The sequence below is a fragment of the Microcaecilia unicolor genome, chromosome 11 (genome assembly GCF_901765095.1).
Source record: "Microcaecilia unicolor chromosome 11, aMicUni1.1, whole genome shotgun sequence".
Classification (NCBI taxonomy): Eukaryota; Metazoa; Chordata; class Amphibia; order Gymnophiona; family Siphonopidae; genus Microcaecilia; species Microcaecilia unicolor.
In genome coordinates this window covers 166,013,170-166,032,581 of record NC_044041.1, presented here as the reverse complement: position 1 = coordinate 166,032,581, position 19,412 = coordinate 166,013,170, and the positions used below count along the sequence as shown (strand labels likewise).

At 47.8% G+C, this 19,412-nt stretch overlaps 1 protein-coding gene across 3 annotated transcripts in view; it reads right to left on the bottom strand.

Annotated features, from left to right (window-relative positions):
- Positions 1–19,412, bottom strand: part of ZC3H4 (zinc finger CCCH-type containing 4) — a 282,668-nt gene that overhangs the window by 91,901 nt on the left and 171,355 nt on the right. For 2 of the 3 annotated variants that reach the window (XM_030218219.1, XM_030218221.1), the window contains exons 5-8: positions 15,459–15,601; positions 14,908–15,004; positions 835–965; positions 428–544 (exon numbers count right to left, since the gene is read on the bottom strand). In XM_030218219.1, coding sequence (XP_030074079.1) covers positions 428–544; positions 835–965; positions 14,908–15,004; positions 15,459–15,601 — 488 coding nt within the window. The remainder of the gene's footprint in view (positions 1–427; positions 545–834; positions 966–14,907; positions 15,005–15,458; positions 15,602–19,412) is intronic. The other variant, XM_030218220.1, reaches the window with a different exon arrangement.

The following is a 19,412-nucleotide window of genomic DNA, read 5'->3' as shown; positions in this document are numbered from 1 at the left end:
GCGCATGCGCGGCTGGGCGCAGCTCGTGTTCCTTAAGGCTCTATTTGTTTTCTATGGCACGTTTGCCGGACCGGGCAATGTGGATCGGCGTCTACCCACTTGTGATAATAAGCAAGACTGCTTGTCCTCGGAGAAATCACAGTGATACACCTTATAATCTCCAAACAAACAAATCACAAAAATACTCAGAAATATACAAATGAACGAGAGGTATCATATGGCACTCAATCAGCGTTTGTGGATATCACCCACCATTAAAGCCAATAATGGCAATATAGTTATTTATCTCTCTTCTCTGGTACAGCTTCATGTGGCTATAATTTATATGCATATAAAGTGTTAAAAACAACATTAGTTCAACTTATCTGAAACTGTCTTGAGCAAACATGCGCTGCAATTTTGTGGACATTTTTAATTTTTTTCTTACCCAGGTGCATCGACCTTCCACAAAGTACTTGCAAATGACTTTCCCTTTCTTATCTGAACGGTGGTGATGTGATCTGTCATGGTCATTCCTTCTGTACATACTTCCACCTCCGCCATCCTAGAAGGAATGGAAAATGAAAGAATGAATAAAACATTGAATTCAGAGGGCACATGAGTGAAGCACAGAAAAGTAAATAAACAAAGCACAGAAAAGTAAATAAACATTTTCCTAGACAGACAACCCTTCAATCTGGGTGGGTAGTGGTGAGAGAGTTTTGCATGGCAAGTCTCCACTAAATCACAACAGATAGAACTGCTGAATATCACTAGTGAGGGCTGCTAACTAATTGGTAAGCTCTTGTCAATCTGTTTAGAGGCAAATTGAAAGAAGTGGGAGTGGAAACTTACTCCTATATCCTCATCACAAAAGTCTTCTTCGTCATTTCCTCCTTTACTTCTATGGCCACCTCGTCCCCTGCCTCTTCCCATTCCCTTGAAACCTCTTCCTCGGGGGCCACGACCACGGCCTCGACCAAAACCTGCAAAAAACAAATGGGCAATAGAAAAAAAATTATATTCCACTTCCACAAGGGACAATTATCAGGATGATCATGTAACACTGACTGATAATCTGATCCATCCCACTGAAGGCAAGTCTGGCTTCTTTGCTATATAGCTGAAGCCTGACAACAGTTGTCAAACTGTTCCCTTTTTCAGATGTCTCTTTTATCCACTACAATTTTATATCATTGAACCAGTCTCAGGCTGGAATCTATTCCCTACAGAGCAATTAGACTAGAACAATACTTCTCATGCCAACCTGGTTTTCAGGATATCCACAAGATAGATTTGCATATATTTAATTTTTTTTATTTGTTGCATTTGTATCCCACATTTTCCCACCTTTTTGCAGGCTCAATGTGGCTTACATATTGCCGTTAACGGCATTAGCCGATTCCGGTCTGAACAAATACATGGTACAAATAATTGATTACAAGGTGATGTTGTGGTAGATAAGGTACATGTAAGGTAGGTGTAGTTGGGGGAACATAGAGTGGGGGGAGGAAGAGTAAGGTAAAGCGAATGATACATACCTGTAGCAGGTGTTCTCCGAGGACAGCAGGCTGATTGTTCTCACGACTGGGTTGACGTCCACGGCAGCCCCCACCAACCGGAACAAAACTTTGCGGGCGGTCCCGCACGCAGGGCACGCCCACCGCGCATGCGCGGCCGTCTTCCCGCCTGTGCGCGACCGTTCCCGCTCAGTTGAATGACAAGCAAGAAATGAGTAAAAACGCAACTCCAAAGGGGAGGAGGGAGGGTAGGTGAGAACAATCAGCCTGCTGTCCTCGGAGAACACCTGCTACAGGTATGTATCATTAGCTTTCTCCGAGGACAAGCAGGCTGCTTGTTCTCACGACTGGGGTATTCCTAGCTCTCAGGCTCACTCAAAACAAGAACCCAGGTCAATTGAACCTCGCAACGGCGAGGGTATAACAGAAATTGACCTACGAAGAACAACTAACTGAGAGTGCAGCCTGACCAGAATAAATTCGGGTCCTGGAGGGTGGAGTTGGATTTAAACCCCAAACAGATTCTGTAGCACCGACTGCCCGAACCGACTGTCGCGTCGGGTATCCTGCTGGAGGCAGTAACGAGATGTGAATGTGTGGACAGATGACCACGTCGCAGCTTTGCAAATCTCTTCAATAGTGGCTGACTTCAAGTGGGCCACCGACGCTGCCATGGCTCTGACACTATGAGCCGTGACATGACCCTCAAGAGTCAGCCCAGCCTGGGCGTAAGTGAAGGAAATGCAATCTGCTAGCCAATTGGAGATGGTGCGTTTCCCGACAGCGACCCCTTTCCTATTGGGGTCGAAAGAAATAAACAATTGGGCGGACTGTCTGTGGGGCTGTGTCCGCTCCAGATAGAAGGCCAAAGCTCGCTTGCAGTCCAATGTGTGCAACTGACGTTCAGCAGGGCGGGTATGCGGTCTGGGAAAGAATGTTGGCAAGACAATTGACTGGTTAAAATGGAACTCTGACACCACCTTTGGCAGGAACTTAGGGTGAGTGCGGAGCACTACTCTGTTATGATGAAATTTAGTATAAGGAGCATGAGCTACCAGGGCTTGAAGCTCACTGACTCTACGAGCTGAAGTAACTGCCACCAAGAAAATGACCTTCCAGGTCAAGTACTTCAGATGGCATGAATTCATTGGCTCACAAGGAGGTCTCATCAGCTGGGTGAGGACGATGTTGAGATCCCATGACACTGCAGGAGGCTTGACAGGGGGCTTTGACAAAAGCAAGCCTCTCATGAATCGAACGACTAAAGGCTCTCCAGAAATGGCTTTACCCTCTACACGATGATGGTAAGCACTAATCGCACTAAGATGATTCCTTACTGAGTTGGTCTTGAGGCCAGACTCTGGTAAGTGTAGAAGGTATTCAAGCAGTTTCTGTGCAGGACAAGAACGAGGTTCTAGGGCCTTGCTCTCACACCAAACGACAAACCTCCTCCACTTGAAAAAGTAACTCTTTTTAGTGGAATCCTTTCTAGAGGCAAGCAAGACACGGGAGACACCCTCAGACAGACCCAACGAAGCAAAGTCTACGCCCTCAACATCCAGGCCGTGAGAGCCAGAGACTGAAGGTTGGGGTGCAGAAGCGCTCCGTCGTTCTGCGAAATGAGAGTCGGAAAACACTCCAATCTCCACGGTTCTTCGGAGGACAACTCCAGAAGAAGAGGGAACCAGATCTGGCGGGGCCAAAAAGGCGCTATCAGAATCATGGTGCCGTGGTCTTGCTTGAGCTTCAGTAAGGTCTTCCCCACCAAAGGTATGGGAGGATAAGCATACAGGAAAGGCATTCGACGCTAGTCTGCCGTGTGCCTGTAGTCTGGAACAGAACAGAGGCAGCTTGTGGTTGGTCTGAGAGGCGAAAAGGTCCACCGAGGGAGTGCCCCACTCTCGGAAGATCTTGCGTACCACTCTGGAATGGAGCGACCACTCGTGCGGTTGCATGACTCTGCTCAGTCTGTCGGCCAGACTGTTGTTTACACCTGCCAGGTATGTGGCTTGAAGAAGCATGCCGAACTGGCAGGCCCAACGCCACATCCCGACGACTTCCTGACACAGGGGGCGAGATCCGGTGCCCCCCTGCTTGTTGATGTAATACATTGCAACCTGATTGTCTGTCCGAATTTGGATAATTTGATAGGACAGCCGATCTCTGAAGGCCTTCAGTGAGTGCCAGACCACTCGGAGCTCCAGGAGGTTGATCTGAAGATCTTTTTCCTGGAGGGACCACAGTCCCTGGGTGTGAAGCCCATTGACATGAGCTCCCCACCCCAGGCGAGATGCATCCATCGTCAGCACTTTCGAGGGCTGCGGAATTTGGAATGGGCGTCCCAGGGTCAAATTGGTCCGAAGTGTCCACCACTGCAGCGAATTGCGGCAACTGAGGGACAGGCGGATGACATCTTCTAGATTCCCGGTGGCCTGGCACCACTGGGAAGCTAGGGTCCATTGAGCAGATCTCATGTGAAGACGAGCCATGGGAGTCACATGAACTGTGGAGGCCATATGACCTAGGAGTCTCAACATCTGCCGAGCTGTGACCTGCTGAGACGCTCTGGTCTGGGAAGCGAGGGACAGGATGTTGTGGGCCCTCGCTTCGGGGAGAAAGGCCTGAGCTGTCTTTGAATTCAGCAAAGCTCCTATGAATTCCAGAGATTGGACTGGCTGGAGATGGGACTTTGGGTAATTTATCACAAACCCCAGCAGCTCCAGGAGGTGAATAGTGCACTGCATGGACCGGAGAGCTCCTGCCTCCGAGGTGTTCTTGACCAGCCAATCGTCGAGATATGGGAACACGTGCACTCTCAGCTTGCGCAGATACGCCGCGACCACCACGAGGCACTTCGTGAACACCCGTGGGGCAGAGACGAGCCCAAAGGGCAGCACACAATACTGAAAGTGCCGTGTCCCCAGGCGGAATCGGAGATACTGTCTGTGAGCTGGCAGTATCGGGATGTGAGTGTATGCGTCCTTTAAATCCAGGGAACATAGCCAATCGTTTTTCTGAATCATTGGTAGAAGGGTGCCCAAGGAAAGCATCCTGAACTTCTCTTTGACCAGGTATTTGTTCAGGCCTCTCAGGTCTAGGATGGGGCGCATCCCCCCTGTTTTCTTTTCCACAAGGAAGTACCTGGAATAGAATCCCTGCCCTTCCTGCCCGGGTGGCACGGGCTCGACCGCATTGGCGCTGAGAAGGGCGGAGAGTTCCTCTGCAAGTACCTGCTTGTGATGGGAGCTGAAGGATTGGGCTCCCGGAGGACAATTTGGTGGAGGGGAGGCCAAATTCAGGGCGTATCCGCACCGCACTATTTGGAGAACCCACTGGTCGGAGGTTATTAGAGGCCACCTTTGGTGAAAAAGTTTTAACCTCCCCCCGACTGGCAGATCGTCCGGTACGGACACTTTGATGGCGGCTATGTTCCCATGGATCCAGTCAAAAACCCGTGCCCGGTTTTTGCTGTGGAGGCGCCGGGGGCTGCTTAGGCGCATGCTGTTGACGGGAACGAGCGCGCTGGGACTGTCCCTGTGCCTGATGAGGCCTTCGGGCCGGCTGGGTGTACCTACGCTTGTTGTAGGCGTAGGGCGCAGCCTGCCTGGCCCGGGAAAAACGTCCACCTGCTGAGGTGGATGCTGAAGGCACCCGGTGGGAGAGCTTGTCGAGTGTGGTTTCCCACTGGTGTAGTTGGTCCACCAACTGCTCGACCTTCTCACCAAAAATATTATCCGCCCGGCAAGGGACATCGGCCAGCCGCTGCTGGGTGCGGTTGTCCAGGTCAGAGGCACGCAGCCATGAGAGCCTGCGCATCACTATACCTTGGGCCGCAGCTCGAGATGCCACATCACAGGTGTCATATATACCCCTGGACAGGAACTTTCTGCACGCCTCCAGCTGCCTGACCACCTCCTGAAAAGGCCCGGGGGGCGCCGAGGCGGTATCCCTCGAACTCCGTGCCCTCTTGAGAGCAGAGTCCACGACCGCCGAGTCATGAGGCAATTGAGGCCGCATTAACTCTGGGTCCGAGTGGATCCTGTATTGGGACTCCACTTTCTTGGGGATGGTGGGGTTAAATAAAGGTCTCAACCAGTTCCGAAGTAGTGTCTCTTTGAGGACATAGTGCAACGGTACCGTGGAGGACTCTCTAGGTGGTGATGGATAGTCGAGGACCTGGAGCATCTCGGCCCTCGGCTCATCCACAGAGACCACGGGGAAGGGAATGCAGATAGACATATCCCTGACGAAGGAGGCAAAGGAGAGGCTCTCAGGTGGCGAGAGCTTCCTCTCCGGTGAAGGCGTGGGGTCGGAGGGAAGGCCCACAGACTCCTCTGAGGAGAAATATCTGGGGTCTTCCTCCATAGAGAATTCAGGAGGCAGAAGAAATATTGACATTTGTTACGCGTTTTAATGCTCATTCAAACAAAATGATTAAAATTGTTAAACGCCATCTATCTTTGTTACAAGGCCATCCTTGTTTTTGAGATTTACGTGTGATTTTTGCTTTCCAACGAAACAGTAATCTCAATGATGTGTTATGTCCCGCGGATGTTTGGAACCGAGACACCATTGGGAGAAGAGAAGAAGGTGGTCACAGTCCTTGTGGCCATTGTTCTGTATGTAACATCACGATGGAGTCTAGTGTATTTATGGATCCTTGTTCAAAGAAAGTGTATACGCTACATGTTAAAACGAATTGTGCCTCAGCGCATGTAATATATGCCATAATATGCCCATGTGGTTTGTGCTACGTGGGACAGACATCCCGGAATTTAAAAACACGGTTAATAGAACATAGACATTGTATTCATACGGGTAAAACTTATGAACCCATGGTATCGCATTGCCTGAAATATCAACATCAATTTTCAGACTTGAAATGTATTGTATTAGAGCAAATAAGAATAACTGAAAGGAAGGGAGACATCAGACGAATTTTAAGACAAAGAGAACAACGCTGGATATTTGATCTAGGGACTGTCATTCCAATTGAGTGGAAAGCGTTTCTTTGATCACTGCTCCGTTTGATTGGATGAATGTGAGATGACGTCAGACGCTGAGTATATAAACATTCAACGGGTATAGAGAAGTTGTCCGCCATTTTCTGTTCCAGTGAGATTGGAGACGGAGATATTTTACAGGCTTGGGATTGCGGTTATTTTGAAAGATTCCCCTGAAGCAGCTATATTATTTAGCGAAACAGGGCTTCCCTGTCGGGACCTTTTGAATGTCAAGAGCATATTGGATAAGGCTGGACTTTTCAAGCATTCACACATTGAGATAAGTACTCTTGCCAAGCTTTAATATATATGAAAATTGTCTCTCCTATGCATCTGCTTGTTGGGACTTGTGGTTAAATTTATGAGAAATTTAGCGAGTGGAGTTTTCTTTGAAGACCCATGACTGATAAGGCCTCCTCATTATACAAAAGGCTTGCCCTTTAAGAACAAGGAATAGCCGAATGACCTGAGGTCTTTTTTCTCCACTTTCTCGTGTTGTTACCAGAGTGTCCCTCAAACACGTTGCACAATAGGTAGGATAGTGAAAATATTATTGATTATAGATCCTACTCATTCCGAATTATTACAGTCTTCCTCCTCCCCCCACGAGGCCTCTTCCTCGGTGTCGGACCTTAACCGGGCCCTGCTCGACTTCGAGGCACCGAGTCCTCGGTGGCGTCGTCGAGCGGTGGACTCCCGCACCGGCGGGATGAAGCTCCCTCCATCGATGTCGACGGGGACTCCACCTGCGTGGCGGTCGAGACCGGCACCGCAAGCGGCGCCGGAGGCCTCGGCACCAGGCTAGAGCACGCCGGCGCCTCCATCAACGGCGCCGGGGGCGCAAGCACCCCCGGCACCGGCACAGTCTGGCGCATCAGCCCTTCCAGAATCCCCGGAAGGAAGGCTCGGAGGCACTCGTCAAGGCCCGCTGTCGGGAAAGGCGAGGGGTAAGGTAGAGGTGCCGGTGCCGGAATCTGTTCGGGTCCAGGAGACGGCATCGAAGTGCTGGTGCCCTGACGTAGCGATACCTCTACCACCGAGGGGGAACGCTCCTCCCGGCGCTGCCGCTTCCTCGGCGTCGAGTCATCTCTGGCGCCGGTAGCCACATGCGCCGTGGGCGACTGATAACGGTGCTTTTTAGCCTTCTTCCGGTGCCCGTCATCGGCGGTACCGAAGAGGAGGAAGTAGATCCCCCTCGGCCTCGAGGGATCGGGTCCGACAGGGTTCGGTCCAGAGGGCCCTGGGTAGAGGGAGTGACCGGGGCCGATTGCCCACGCGGCCGCTCACCCCTGCCATCTCCGGAGGACCGGCGGGCCAACGGGACCTGTGCTCCTGGGGTCGATGCCGTTGGTGCCAATTTCGTGGACATCTGTACCGGTACCGAAGATCCGGCCGTCGACACCGATGCCGTCGAAGTCGAGGGGCCGGCGCAAGTTCTGAAAAGACGGTCCCGAAGAACTTGTCTCGCCACCTGTGTCCGTTTACGTAAACCGAGACACAAGGTGCACGTCTTGGTATCGTGCTCCGGCCCGAGGCACTGGAGGCACCAAGCGTGAGTGTCGGTCTGCGAGATATGCCGGCCGCACCGACCACACTTCTTAAATCCACTCGGGACCTTCGAGGACATCGACGGAAAAATCGCGTCGGCGAAGTCAAAGTCGTCGATGGTGGCGGTAAAAATTACACCTCGAAAAATAAATCGACCGCGCGACCACAAGGCCACAACGAGGCGCCCCCGCTAAAAGTACGAGGGGAAACAAAGTTTTTCTTTCTTTTTTTTTTTTAACAGAAGAAAAGAAAACAATTAAAGAAAACAATCAGAGAAAAAAACTCGCGTCAAGGGCGCGATCCGGTTTCCGGGGCTGACAGAGTGAGAGACGAACACGGCTCTCTCCAGCGCGAAAAAGAAAAGACTGAGCGGGAACGGTCGCGCACGGGTAGGAAGATGGCCGCGCATGCACGGTGGGCGTGCCCTGCGTGCGGGACCGCCCGCAAAGTTTTGTTCCGGTTGGTGGGGGCTGCCGTGGACGTCAACCCAGTCATGAGAACAAGCAGCCTGCTTGTCCTCGGAGAATATCCTTTACGTTCTTTGGTTGCATTGTGTCGCAGGTGTCCATGTATTTTTATGTTGGGTCGGTGGGGTATGCTCTTTTGAACAGGACCGTTTTTAGTGATTTCCAGAAATTAAGGTGGTCTGGCATAGTTTTTACTATTTTTGGCAGCGCGTTCCATAGTTGTGGGCTTAAGTAGGAAAAGCTGGAAGCATAGGTGGATTTATATTTGAGTCCGTTGTTGCTTGGGTAGTGGAGGTTTAGGTACGATCATGTAGATTTAGTGGTATTTCTAGTTGGCAGGTCAGTAAGGTCTGTCATGTATCCAGGTGCCTTGCCGTAAATGTATTCCATAAGAAATTCCCTCTGTGCTTCTAATAAGTTGCAACATAAGACTAAGGGGGTGTTAATAGCACTTTCAGATTGCTTCCCCTGGAGTATTCAGGAGGTAATCGAGGATGGTATGTTCTTGTGAAGGTGCAGTTGGCTGGGGTGCTGTACACTCTTTTTAATGCATATGGTGAACATGGTTCTGTCTTTGAGGACCTACATGCAATATCACTTGCTCATGGAGAAGGGAGTTATTACTTGGAGGTGATTTTAATTTAATGCTCCAACTGACCCTGGACAATTGTAGCCCACCGATTCAGTACGCCCAAGATAGAGCGCACTTGTGAGCTTTCTTGGCTGGATCAGTGGCAGCAGATGCATCCTACCTAGAGAGATTATACTCCCCTCCCCAAAACTACTCCCAGATAGATATGTGGTTTAGGGATGTTCAGATCTACAACTCTGCAAAGTGCGACAATCCACCCTGGAACATGGTCAGACCACGCACCTGTAGAAGTGACCCTGCTACAGCAGCTTGAACTGCGTGGGCAGAGATATTGGTGTTTTGACAACGCTCTGCTCTCCAATTCCGCCCAGGCGCAACAATTGGACAAAGTTATAGTTGATGATTTAGAGCTTAATGATGTGGAAGGTATAGACCCAGTCAGGGAGGGGTTAAGGTGGTGATGAAGGGCAACATTATCTCTCTCCAGGCATACTTACATAGGACAGGGATGGCCCGAGAGCGGGACATCCGTACCCAGATCCAGGATACTTTTGTGACCTATTGAGTCCTTAGCCGCTCAGGTGTGTGTTCACCCTGGGATTCTGGAGTGAGCTGTGGAGGAGCAGACAAAATCTTGTTGTTTGCTGACGATGTTACTGGCTTTTGTCTCACCCTGGCAATTAGTGCTTCAGGTGTTGCTGTTGCAGGTTCTGCACGCCTAGGGCCAGGTGTCTGGCTTTAAAGTTAACACGACCAAGTCAGAAATATTGAATCTGATGGTCCCAGGGCTCTTGGCTTCCCAACTACTTTCTAAATTCCCATTTAAATGAGTTTCCAAAACAATCTCTTATTTGGGGGGGGGGGGGGGGGGGGGGGCGTTCACTTAAAGGCAGAAATTTCCACATTCTATGCAGCTAACTATCCCATCAGACTTCAGGAATTGATGGATGATCTAAATAGATGGGAGGGGCTTAATATTTCATGGTTTGAGAAGATGAAGCTACAATGTAGTAAATTTAAAATGAATTGGAGAAAATTTTTCTTCACTCAACGTGTAATTAAACTCTGGAATTCATTGGAGAATGTGGTAAAGGTGGTTAGCTTAGCGGCGTTTAGTACATAAGTACATAAGTAATGCCACACTGGGAAAAGACCAAGGGTCCATCGAGCCCAGCATCCTGTCCACGACAGCAGCCAATCCAGGCCAAGGGCACCTGGCAAGCTTCCCAAACGTACAAACATTCTATACATGTTATTCCTAGAATTATGGAATTTTCCCAAGTCCATTTAGTAGCGGTTTATGGACTTGTCCTTTAGGAAACCGTCTAACCCCTTTTTAAACTCTGCTAAGCTAACCGCCTTCACCACGTTCTCCGGCAACGAAGTCCAGAGTTTAATTATGCGTTGGGTGAAGAAAAATTTTCTCCTATTTGTTTTAAATTTACTACACTGTAGTTTCATCGCATGCCCCCTAGTCCTAGTATTTTTGGAAAGCGTGAACAGACGCTTCACATCCACCTGTTCCACTCCACTCATTATTTTATATACCTCTATCATGTCTCCCCTCAGCCGTCTCTTCTCCAAGCTGAAAAGCCCTAGCCTCCTTAGTCTTTCTTCATAGAGAAGTCGTCCCATCCCCGCTATCATTTTAGTTGCCCTTCGCTGCACCTTTTCCAATTCCAGTATATCTTTCTTGAGATGCGGCGACCAGGATTGAACACAATACTCAAGTTGCGGTCGCACCATGGAGCGATATAACGGCATTATAACATCCTCACACCTGTTTTCCATACCTTTCCTAATAACACCCAACATTCTATTCGCTTTCCGAGCCGCAGCAGCACACTGAGCAGAAGGTTTCAGTGTATTATCGACGACGACACCCAGATCCCTTTCTTGGTCCGTAACTCCTAACATGGAACCTTGCATGACGTAGCTATAATTCGGGTTCTTTTTCCCCCACATGCATCACCTTGCGCTTGCTCACATTAAACGTCATCTGCCATCTAGCCGCCCAGTCTCGTAGTCTCGTAAGGTCCTTTTGTAATTTTTCACAATCCTGTCGCGAGTTAACGACTTTGAATAACTTTGTGTCATCAGCAAATTTAATTACCTCACTAGTTACTCCCATCTCTAAATCATTTATAAATATATTAAAAAGCAGCGGTCCTAGCACAGACCCCTGAGGAACCCCACTAACTACCCTTCTCCATTGTGAATACTGCCCATTTAACCCCACTCTCTGTTTCCTATCCTTCAACCAGTTTTTAATCCACAATAGGACGTTTCCTCCTATCCCATGACCCTCCAATTTCCTCTGTAGCCTTTCATGAGGTACCTTGTCAAACGCCTTTTAAAAATCCAGATACACAATATCAACTGGCTCCCCTTTGTCCACATGTTTGTTTACTCCTTCAAAGAATTGAAGTAAATTGGTCAGGCAAGATTTCACCACACAAAAGGTTTGGGCGGCTTCCTAAAGGAAAGTCCATAGACCATTATTAAACAGACTTGGGGAAAATCCACTATTTCTGGGATAAGCAGTATAAAATGTTTTGTACTTTTTTGGGATCTTGCCAGGTATTTGTGACCTGGATTGGCCACGGTTGGAAACAGGATGCTGGGCTTGATGGGCCTTTGGTCTTTCCCAATATGGCAACACTTATGTATGTACTTATATACAGGCCATCAAAATGTTGTCACTGCACAAGTTACTATATATGTTTATGGCCCCACCCATTCCTTTGCCTAAACACTTCTTCCAACGCCTCAATCGTAGGGTGTTTTGCTATATTTGGAAAAAGCGTCCCTCCTGGGTGAAGTAGTCCATACTGTGGGAACTTTCGATGCAAGGAGACATGGGGGGGTCCCTAATTTTCAACATTATTATACAGCAGCACAATTATGCTTAATACGTGAACAGATAAGTGTTCCGCTTTCAAAAAAAAAAAAATGGATCCAAATGGAGCAGCACCTCATGGGAACTACACCACTGTGGGTGGGCCCCTGGCTACCCAAGCGGGAACTTAGAGGGCTTTTGGTCTGGAGTTTATCAGTCATTAGATTCCCTCTCCGTATTTGGTATCGAACTGGAAAGCAGTTTTTCCTGGCTAAACAGATCTTCCTCCAAACGGCTATACAATATGTACTAGCATTTGGGGTGGGAGGTCAGGACGTAGTGTTTACACGATGACTGGCAATGAGTTGCACACTCTAGGGCAGCTGTGGGAGGAGGGTGGAATTCTTCCATTCACTGATCTCCAAGAGGAGTATGGCTTAAGCGGGAAAGATATGGTTCACTACCGCCAAATTTGAGACCATCTACAGTGGAAGGCTTGGGATGTATTGAGTCTGGCGCAAACAACATCAGAAGGTGCACTTCAGGGAGGAAGTGGGAGGGGTTGTATTTCCCGCCTCTACCGGGCACTATTGGCAGCCACATCGCCCCTGACCCACTATACGGTTCAGTGGGATGTTGACCTGGGTACCAACTAAAGCACTTTGCAGACCGAAGGTGTCCTTGGTAACTAATATGGTTGATAATGGATAGAAGATACTGTATAAATGGTACTATACTCCTGTGCAAATGTATAAAACAGACTCTGATCGCTGCTGACATGACTGCAGAGCCAATGGAGATTTTTTTTTCACATCTGGTGGCTATGCCTCTGGGTACGTAATTACTTGGCAAACATTTTGAACCTTCTGCATCATATCACCCAGGTGTACTACCCACAGAATGCAGATTATTGCCTACTGCATTTTCACTCCACAAGTTTGCTGTTTGTTTATTTACAGTGGGCAAAATTGCTATAGCAGCACATTGGAAACGCACAGCATTACTTACAGAGGATCAGTTACTCAGTCATAAGATGTCCCAGCGACAGCTATTCATCAAGGAAGACCACTGCAATTACCTACTACTGAGCGGTCCTGAGCGGTTACGTTGGATGCTATGTGCTACTGAAGCTGGAGTTAAGGCAACCTGGAGGGGTTTTGCTTGTTTTTTGGGGGGGGAGGGAGAGTGTTGGGGAACAATCTGGGTTCATGTTTGTGATGGATGTTGGCTGCATTATTGTGAAAACCTAGAACAAAGGTTGTTTAAAAAAAAACAACAGAAGATGATGTTCCTATTTTACCTTTAGCCAGTTGGGTATCACCCCACACAGAATTTCTACCTCTATAGGCCATTGTTTTCACCAGCCACTGTGAGCTGTTTCAATGCGTGCCAGTATTTAACGAAGAGAACTTGATGTCTGCCAGCACAAGACACATTTTGCAAGAGTCACTCTACTCAAGAAACACTTTTCCAGTTAAAGATCTTGTTTTTCTGACATCCATCCTTAATGGATTCTGCAAAACACAAAATACTACACTGCATTTGGGTGAGAATTACAAAACAGCACTGGACTTCTCGTTCCTAATGATGTTGGCACTGTGGAATAATCTCGCTTATGGGAGGGGGGGGGGGGGGGCGGAAACACCAAACTCTATAAACAAAGTTAAAGGAACACATTGCAGGAAATGTTTCAAAAACTGATGCAAGACAAGTACATCCCACTCATCGTATAAAGGGTTGCCAGCGCAAGGCTGTGTGAGGATGGGTGGACTGAAATATCCAGTCCACCTTGGGACATGAAGATAGGAAATGCTCACAGATCCCAGGTTTTCATAGGCAACACCAGATATGGGAGAATTCTGATTCACCAAATCCTTCTGTGGTCAAAGAAACTGTAGCTTTGGCCCATCTGGATCTATTTTAGACGTGTAGGTGATGCTCTTATGATGTGTACCCTAAAGTGTGCCCATAAATCAGGTTCTAAATTTTAAACCCAGCTTTACTTAACTTTTATGCATCAGAACCAGACCAGTGACCAACCTTAAGAACAAACAGCTTCCCAAATGGGAACCTTGCTGAAAGACGACTGTATGTCTAGGAGCAGCAAAGAATGGAGATCACCATTTGCACCACCCAGAGGGGTTCCGGGATGGAGATCAGCCATGTTTGTACCATCTCGAAGTGTTCCGGTTTCTAGAGCCACAGAAGGTAACTATTAGTTGTAGCCTCATGTCAGAAGCGTAGCCAGGTTGAGGCGTTGGGGGGACAGCAATGGCGCCTATTTTTAATGTGACAGATCATGTGAAGTCCTTTTAGTGGGGGGTAGTCGTTCCCCTGGCGGTCCACCTAGCTACGCCTCTGCTGCAAGTTCCATCACACTCCCAGTATGATTATTTGGTTTAAATCAGTAGAAACAAATAGAGGGAACAGTGCAGAACCTGTTGACCCTGCGCTAAGCTGAGCTTTAGTCCTACCCCTACAGTCCTGCCAATAGGGGGTGTTGTTTTACCATCACATTTTCAATAGTGTGGGACATGCAAGCTCTCTAGGGAACGTTGAAGCCCCCAAGACTGCTGCTCGCTTAGACAGAACAATGTCTAGCATTCTCTCCCCCCCCCCCTCTCATCTGCTCTTTGATTGCAGCAAGAGCAACTCATTTTGCTCTCCGCCATGCTCAGCCTCTGAGATACACAAGCAAATCTATCTCATGAATATTTGTGGATATCCCAAAAACCAGACTAGGTGTGGGGTACTCCAAAGCTATCTTGAGAAACACTGGATTATAAAATCTGGCTCTTAGTTTCCTTAATTTTAGACATCTGCTGCACTGTAGCTATGTATTACTTGAGCGACACCCCTCCAAAGTAGCTAGAAAACCACAGGAGAAATCATTCTGAACTGAGAGCACAGCCTGTACAAATGTATGTGATATGTGCTGCATTCTTCTGGCATCCCTCACCTCGCCCTCTGCCTTCCTTCGATCTCCTGTACTGGTTCAGTTCCTTGGAATAATCATCATATTCCTCCTCTCCCAGTGGCTCCTCATTTTCCCAGTACTGTGGTTAAAAATACGAAGTGATTAATGAGCTGGGGGGGTGGAGAACAGCAAAAAGGGCAGTGTCTTGACATTTTAGCACTTCTCCCCAAGATGACAGATTATTATTAGTTTTCCTTAGTGACATTAAATAGAACCAAAAGATTCACAATCTTTCAAAAGATTCTCTTTCACTACAGTTTTTTTTTAAATTAAAATAAGATAATTCAAGTCTCAATGTACACTGCACTTAAAACAAGCCTGAGCTCAAGAACTGTAAAAATTAAACTTCAAAGCAGCACTGGAGGAAGAACATACCTTCTGCAAGGGTAGAAGGATAGCTATGTACCTTGCCTACCCTTCTGCTGGCTCAAAGTAAAATAGTCAGGCTCTAGATCAGCTTAGGAATGCTTTGCTTTGACAATGAAAGAAGGATAAAGGACAGGTGAAGGTGGGCCAAACAGCTAATGATTTACCTCCTCTTCTCCATACATGTCATCATCTTCATGATGCTCTCCTCCCATTGAACCTCGCCCTCTCCCTCCTCTACCTCTTCCTCTCATTGAGCCTCTTCCTCTCATTGGGCCATTAAAGTTCTTTCCACGACCTCGGGAACCTGCTGAATCAAGTTCTTTATTAACAAATTGCCTGCGCTTCCACGAGAAGCGTCTCTCTGTGGTCCTGTTTAATACTTTTAAAAATAAACATTAAGAAAAAATAACAGGGAAATGTCAAAAAGGACTTCTTAGCAGACTTTGACCCTGTGGATCATAATATCATGCTTACAATGCTGACAGAAATAGGTATCCTATTTGTCAGACAAACAACCAGTTCTGTTCAGTAAAAGTACATTAACATACTGGGCACTGAACTGTGGGGTACCACTGAGATACATAATGGGGCTCATTTTCAAAGCACTTAGCCTTACAAAGTTCCGTAGAGGCATATTTTCAAAGCACTTAGCCTTCCAAAGTTCCATATGGAACATTGTAAGGCTAAGTGCTTTGAAAATACGCCTCAATGTCACCTATTTTTTTAATATCTACCTCAAGCCTCAGAGCTGCTTTGACTGATGAACATAAAGAGTAGTTACTTACCTGTAACAGGTGTTCTCCGAAGACAGCAGGCTGCATATTCTCACAAGTGGGTGACGCCACGTCGGCCCCGGAGGATTTTAAAGCAAAATCTCAAAATCTCTTTACGGCGTTCCGTCGCGCGAGCGATCGTACTGCGCATGTGCACACACCTCTTCTCGCTCGCCGTGCGGACACGCCCCTCAGTTAAATCCAAAAGATGGAGGAGACAACTCCAAAAGGGGAAGGTGGGAGGGTTTGTGAGAATATGCAGCCTGCTGTCTTCGGAGAACACCTGTTACAGGTAAGTAACTACTCTTTCTCCAAAGACAAGCAGGCTGATATTCTCACAAGTGGGGTATCCCTAGCTTCCAGGCTTACACAACACAACAAACAGTGGTCAATTGAGTCTCGCAACGGCGAGGCCAGAATAAAATTGACCTGAAAAGAAGAAATATCTAAATGAGTGTAGCCTGGAACAGAACAAAAATGGGCTTAGGAGGGTTGGAGTTGGATTCTAAACACCAAAGAAGTTCTGCAGCCCCGACTGCCCAAACCGACTGACGAGTTGGCTATTGCTGAAGGCAGTAGTAAGATGAAAATGTGTGGACTGATGACCACACCGCAGCTTTGCAGATCTCTTCAATAGTGACTGATCTTAGATGAGCCACCGACTCAGCCATGGCTCTAATTTTGTGAGCCGTGACATGGCCTTCTAGAGTCAGTCCAGCTTGGACAAAAATGAAGGAGATGCACTCTGCTATCCAAGAAGAAATTATGCAGTTTCCGACAGCAACTGAAATAAACAACTGGGCGGACCGTCCGAGGGAGCTCGTCTGCTCCACGCAAAAAGTGCGGAGCTTGCTTTCGCCAGGGCTTGTAAGATGAGGGAGAAAGAATGTTGGCAAGACAACTGACTGGATCAGCTGGTACTCTGATTCCAGCACCAGTAAGAACTTTGTCTGCATGCAGAGAACTACTCTGTTAAGATGAGAAGTAAGGTAAGGCGCTTGAGCTACTAGAGACCGAAGCTCACCGACCTTACGAGTTGAAGGAACAGCCACTAAGGAAAACGACCTTCCAGGTCCAATACTTCAGATGGCAGGAATCCAGTGGCCCGAATTGAGCTTGCAGCAGCTGGATGAAAACGACATTGGGACCCCAAGATACTGGATAAGGAGTGATAGGAACTCTGACCGAAGCATAAGAGCCAACTGTCAAAATTATTGTGGGTGCTAAGCCCAACAGAAATAATCTCCCCTAGACACATACAAGGAATTCTCTCAATATTGGGGGAGAGATAAACCTCTCGTGAAGTGGACAGCTAAAGGCTGACCTTTCACACGTTGATGATAAGCTCTATTGCACAAAGATGAATACTGACAGAGTTGGTCTTGAGACCAGACTCAGACAGGTGTAGAAAGAACTCAAGCAAGGTCTGTATAAGACAAGATGCAGGATCTAGGGCCTTGCTGTCACACTAGACGGCAAACCTCTTCCATGAAAAAGAATAACACCTCTTTGTGAAATCTTTTCTGAAAGCAAGCAAGAGTCGGGAGACACTCTGGAAAACTCAACGAAACCCCACTCTCAACATCCAGACCGTGTGAGCCAGAGATTGGAGGTTGGGATGTAGAAGTGCCCCCTCGTTCTGCGTAATGAGAGCTGGAAAACATTCCAACTCCAGAAGAAGAGGGAATCCTATCTGACGCAGCTAGAAAAGAGCAATCAGAATCATGGCTCCACAATCCTGCTTGAGAAACAGCAAAGTCTTTTCCACCAGATGTATGGGAGGATACGCATACGGAAAACCTGTCTCCCAAAGAAGGAGAAAGGCATCCGATGGTAGCCTGCCGTGAACCTGCAGCCTGGAACAGAACTGAGGGACTTTGCGATTGGACTAAGTAGCAAAAGATCCACTGAGGGGTCTTTCGAACTATAGGCATGCTCAACTGTAGCATTATCCTGCTCAGCCTGTCGGCCAGACTGCTGTTTACGCCAATTAGATAAGTGGCTTGGAGAAAACATGCCGCATTGCGGGCCCACCGCTACATCTGCATGGCATCCTAACTCAGAGGGCAAGATCCAGTACTCCTTTGTTATCGAGTACATCACAACCCGATTGTTTGTTGAATTAAAATAATTTGGTTGGATAGCCAGGAGGGATGCAACCTTCGTCAGCAGCTTTTGACTGAGTAAGATGCCTCAGAATCAAAATAGAGAGAATTAACCACCTCTGAGGGGAATACCGAAGACTGGCGAACAGTCGGGTTACATCCTCTAGATACCCTAAACTTGATCACTGGGAAGCTAGGATGCACTGAGCGGATGTCATGTGCAAAAGTGCCATGGGAGTTACATGAACTGCGGAAGCCATGTGTCTAGAAGTCTCAATATGTACTGTGCTGTAATCTGTTGAGACGGGCAATCATCGTGTTAAGGGAACACATGCACTCCCAGTCCATGAAGATACGCTGCAACAACAGCCAGGCACTAGGAAAAAAACATACTCTGGATGCAAAGAGAGTATAAGTATCCTGTAAATCCAGAGAGCATAACCAATCGTTTTCCTGAAGTATGGGAAGAAGGATGCCCAGGGAAAGCATCCTGAACCAAATCTGTTTAGGACCCTTATGTCTATGATGGGACGCAACCCACAAAGAAAGACCTGGAATAGAATCTCAACCCTTCTTGCCCTGGTGGAACGGGCTTGACTGCATTGGCGCTGAGAAAAGCAGAGAGTTCCTCTGCAAGTACTCACTTTTGATGGAAGCTAAAGGATTAAGCTTCCAATGAACAATGTGGAGGGTTTGATTCCAGATTGAGAATGTATCCTAACCGGACTAGTTGAAAAACCCCACCGGTTGGAGGATAAAAGAAGTCACCTTTGGTGGAGAAAATGTAAACTTCCCCCCCGACAGGCAGAATGGCCGGTACGGACATTTTTTTTTTTTTTTTAGTGGCTATACTGAATTGGAGCCAGTCAAAAACCCCTCTGTTTCCTGGGGAATAGCTGCAGGGGCCTGATTAGGTGCACGCCGCTGACTAGAACGAGCGTGCTGAGGCATAGCCCGAACCGGCTGTCGAGAAGTAGGAGTATAGGTACGACCCCTTAAGGCACAAGGAAAACTACTCCTCTCTCTAAAGAACTTCCAAGATGAGGAAGTGTATGTACAGCATATCTACAGTTTTCTGCTGAGTCTCCTCCTCCAGGAGAGAGGCACACAGTCATGAGAGTCTGCGCATCACTGTACCTAGAGCAGAAATCTAGGTGTTACATTACAAGTGTCGAAAATGCCCTTGGACAGGAACCTGCGACACACCGTGTGCTACCTGACCACTTGGTGAAAATGTCTA